The sequence below is a fragment of the Dermacentor silvarum genome, chromosome 4 (genome assembly GCF_013339745.2).
Source record: "Dermacentor silvarum isolate Dsil-2018 chromosome 4, BIME_Dsil_1.4, whole genome shotgun sequence".
Taxonomy (NCBI): Eukaryota; Metazoa; Arthropoda; class Arachnida; order Ixodida; family Ixodidae; genus Dermacentor; species Dermacentor silvarum.
The window spans coordinates 62,695,736-62,700,292 of NC_051157.2; the positions used below are offsets into that span (position 1 = coordinate 62,695,736).

General features: G+C 48.8%; 1 protein-coding gene across 1 annotated transcript; it reads left to right on the forward strand.

Moving 5' to 3' along the window:
• Window positions 1–1,696: 1,696 nt before the first annotated feature.
• LOC119450130 (elongation of very long chain fatty acids protein AAEL008004) lies at window positions 1,697–3,481 on the forward strand. The gene has a single exon (XM_037713497.2). The coding sequence runs from the start codon at window positions 1,779–1,781 to the stop codon at window positions 2,571–2,573; it is 795 nt and encodes a 264-aa protein (XP_037569425.1). The 5' UTR covers window positions 1,697–1,778; the 3' UTR covers window positions 2,574–3,481.
• The last annotated feature ends 1,076 nt before the right edge of the window (window positions 3,482–4,557 follow it).

A 4,557-nucleotide genomic window follows, 5' to 3' on the forward strand; every position in this document is an offset into this window, starting at 1 on the left:
GTGACTATTTTGACCATGGAGCTAAGATCTTCCTGAGGCTGAAGGGCCTGTGTTCCAATACATTAAATTCTTGTTAAACATTGGTCTCTGTATGTCATGTCACGTAGATTCTACCAGAAGATGCTGTACATCCTCATCCGCGTGGCCACAAGTGCATTCCGCACTATCAGCTCTTGAAATTTTATGGAGAAAGTGTTTTGTTTATGCGGCACCGCGCCGAAGACGGTTAATCAGCGTTTCAAAGGCTCTGGTATCCAATGTGGACGGTATTTTAAATTGAAGCGATGCATCAATGTGAAATAATTCTGAAGAGTTCGAGTTGTGATCAAACCATGGTCGCTTTGCAACCACGGGCTGAGATGTTTCTTAGTATGCGCCGCAATTCGCTTTGCGTTAGCCGGAGACCATGTGTGGTGTTATTATATGCGCTTGTCCAGCTGCATTGTCTGCTGCAACATTCCCAGGGATAATGCAGTGACCAGGTATACACTGGATCATTATTGTACGATTCTCTTCACTTGCTTTTGTGAGTTCCTTTAGAGTCTCGTAAACAAAAGTTATGTTTAGCTAATTGCTCACGTCACTATGAAGTGACGACAAAGCTACCTGCGAGTCACAAACGATGATTCGTTGTTTTTTCTCACTTAATTGATGTATGGTAACAGACTATATTGCAATAAACTCGGCTGCAGTTGATGATGTCCTGTGACGCAGCTTAAACGTCCGTATTCGGTTCCATTCGGGAATGACAAAGGTGGCTGTAGAAGAATTCGTTTGACAAGAACCATCTGTGTACGCTTGAATATAACCAGGCTATTAAAAGTACATCTGGTGTAACGCTAGTTGCTGTGCGGCTAAGCATAAACCTGTCTCGTGTGTGAATAATAAGTTCAACTCAGAGTTAAATTTTCGGGGCGACGAGTTGCCAGGCATGCCCCGGCCAGGATTCGTTGCGGCAGATTTGTTCCCACGATGAATCACCCACGTCAATCGATTGCATATAACAATTAAAATGAAATTCTGGGGTATTCCGTGCCGAAATCGTGATCTCATTATGATGCATGCCGCAGTGAGTACTCTGTATTAATTTGAACCACCTGAGGTTGGTTAACGTGCACCCAATGCATGTTACACGGGCGTTTTGCATTTCGCCCCCATCTGCACCAGAGAGCTGTTGATATGACGCATGTCTCAATATACATTTATATTCTGTGGTACAGCATATCGATGTGAAGTAGCTGTGGTATTTCTACCTCTTTATTTTTATCTCTTGGCGTCGAATTCGGTCGCAGCGTGGTGCCCACTCTTCCGCCCAGTGCATTCTGTCGAGTCGCCCAGCGCGCAGATTGTCCGGAAGCACGGTCCGTTACAGCCTTGCCCGCACCCATCAGAGATAAAGAAAAAAATATACCTAATAATATTTCTCTACACAAATCACAAGCAAATCATAAGCCGCGAAAACGGTCCGACCACGTGTCACGGCGCTTCTTGGTGACGTCATGCGAACCACTATCGTCGCTCTCCTACACACCCACTCCTTTTGCTCGTGGTTGCCGCTGTGGCCGTGGTTTTCCTGAGTCTGCGCACATTGTCATTTCGCCGTTTTTATCTCTTGGCGTCGCTTCGGTCGTAGCATGGTGATAATGGGAAGCAAGAAAAGGCGCCCGTGAGTTGCGCTTCCACGAGTCCGCTATGCCTTTATAAGTGAGCGCTGACCGTTTTACCCTTAAGTCTGTTTTTTTCCTTTGGCGAGCGCGGTTCAACTTCACGCTGGGGCCATGGCTCTACACACGCTGTCGCTCACATACGACGCTGCTCAGTCCTGGCTTCCCCCCCAAGACGTGCGCTCCGAAGGCTGGCCACTCACCGGAAGCCCGCTGCCGGTCGCCTTCATCACGGCTTTCTATGTCTACTTCGTCAAGGTGTTGGGCCCACGCTTGATGTCACACCGCAAGCCCTTCGAGCTGAAGTACTGCATCCTCGCCTACAACCTGCTAACCACGCTCTGCAGTGCCTTCTTCGTCGTGCGCTTTGCCAAGCTCGCGTACTGGGACCTGGGCTACACCTTTCTGCAGGAACTGGACCTGGGCGTCACCCCTGCCAACCTCGAGATCGTGAGCCTCTCCTGGTGGCTGTACATGTTCAAGCTGGGCGAACTGGCCGACACCGTGTTCTTCGTGCTCCGCAAGAAGAACGACCAGGTCAGCAATCTGCACGTCGTTCACCACTTGCTCGTCTCGTGGAACATGTGGCTGGCGGTGACGTACGGTGCGCAGTACCACAGCATGTTCGTCATTTGCCTCAACTCGTTCGTGCACGTCTTCATGTACGCCTACTACTTCCTGGCCGCGCTCGGTCCGTCCTTCCGTCGCTTTCTGTGGTGGAAGAGGTACTTGACCCTCATGCAGATCGTGCAGTTCGTCCTCCTCTTCGCGCACGCCATCGGCACCGTGCTCGCCACCGGCAACTACGTGCGTCTCTTCACCTGGCTCGAAATGGCGGAGGCCGTGCTGTTCTTCGCGTGGTTCGTCTCCTTCTACGCCAACGCGTACGCCAAGACCAAGAAGCCGTGAGCCCCATCAGCGGACTCCAGCCAACTGGAATGCATTGCGCGTTCGTTGGCACTGCTGCGATGTCCGGGCATGTCTTAAGTGGAATGACAAGAGACTGTAAGCTTGCGGTTCCTTTCTTTGCGGAACGAACCTTATAGCTTTGCCGCGGTACTTGCAGCTTTTTTACTTTCCTTTTTTCAACGAGCCAAGAACATTCTGCGTACGTCGCTATTACGTAGCTTTGTTTCAGTGCTCACTTTTACGGGGTTCTCACTTTTACGCCCATTTTCTTCTCCACTTGTACGCGCCGCTGTGTAATGTCATTATTTCTCCGGCCAGTGTGACCCGTCTTGCCCGCGGTCTTCGACTTCCTCGAAAACCATGTTTTCTTTTTCATCCTTTAGAAGGCGCAGCAAACGGCATTCATACTCGCTTTTAAAGTGTCAACATTCATGCACCTGTTCTGCTGTAGGACGAAAGACCAGGCTTTCATATTCTTTGGTGCGGACACACTTGGCAATGCTCCTCAGAAAATTGATTCGACGATATATCGCAGGCGAAGTGTAGTGCTTATCGCGATACGTTACGCCCCTTTGTCAAGAAAAAAAAATTAACGCATCGCAAGAACGTAATTTTCAAGTGTAGAATGCTGTAATTTCTTAGCCATTTCACGTTGTTGTCTCAAAGATATCATTGAAATGGTAATAGTGTCCTGTTAACTTGCGGCTTTATCCTGGGTTTCTTTGCGGTCCTGGCGCAAAAAAAAAAGGGTTCCTGAAAAGCTTGCGCCGCCCTTCTCAGTGAGAACTATTGCGTTTTCGTTCAGGACGAGTCTCTGCAGAAGAGGAGACGCGGATAACGCAGCACTATGTTTAAGACAGAGTAATACCTAATTTGGGCCTCAATATCTGCTGAAGCCTAGGGGGATATGCAAAGAGGATTTGTCAAGTGTGTCGCTGATTTGAGGTAAAGCTTGCTTCACGTTTTCCGGAAAGGCGTTCTCGCCTTTTGTTGTGCTTTTCGCCTACTTTCTGCAGAATACTTCACCCACTTGGGTACATTGTTCATGAGGACCACATTTGTGCCAAACAACGTGGCGCTTGTTTTTTTTTTTTTTTTCTGCATGTGACAACCCACTTTTGTGAAACTTACATGGCATATAAAATTGTGGTTCGAACTTCGATGTCTCTGGTTGTCTATCAACGAAGCCTTTTTCGCGTTTCCCAGAACCACCCATTGAGCTTGGTGAAAAAAAAAAAAGTCCATGGATAGCATATGCTGTTCATCTGAGGAATATTAGGACAAGGAAATCATCTGGTTCCCAGCCCATACACACTGCGAATCCACCGCCGACCCAAACCTTAACAAGTATGGCCATCGTGTTGCGCGAGGACTCGCTAACCGCGCCCGACTAGGGCGGGCTCTGGCCGAGGAGGAGATGGAACGGATGGATAGGGCTAGACTTTTCTCATTCAGTGACATTACCCAATTCTACAGAAAGTCGAGGTGTATATATCCACCTCCTAACCCAAAATTAAACAGGTCTCAGGCGGTTGACTGGAGACTTCAAACCAAAACTTACACGAACCCGGTACATCTTAACCGCATGTTTCCTGATTTATAGCCCGAGGCCAAATGTAAGTTATGTAATGATAGAGTAGCCACCCTAAAGCACATACTCTGGGGTTGTGGAATAGTTCAGAGGAGAATTGCAGTCCCCCCGGATGAACTAAGGGCGCGGTGGAGAACCGCACTGACTAGCTCTGATCTTCAGGACCAACTTTGGGCCACCCAGCAAGCCCGGGAAGCTACCGAGAAACAGGTTCTCTCTGTTCTACGCAGGCCATCAATTTGCCGGATATTTATTAAAGTTGTCTCACTCACTCGTATGCTGTTCGGAACATCTCAGCCAAAATTCAGTCATGCCCTTGCGCGGCACTCGCAAGCGGAGCGTGCGGTCACCTTTTTCTCAAACGCTTTTTCAACTAAAACCTGCTCCTCAGTC

Bases quoted from the DNA above. Each gene is read 5' to 3' on its own strand.
- LOC119450130 (XM_037713497.2), top strand. From the start codon at position 1,779: ATGGCTCTACACACGCTGTCGCTCACATACGACGCTGCTCAGTCCTGG.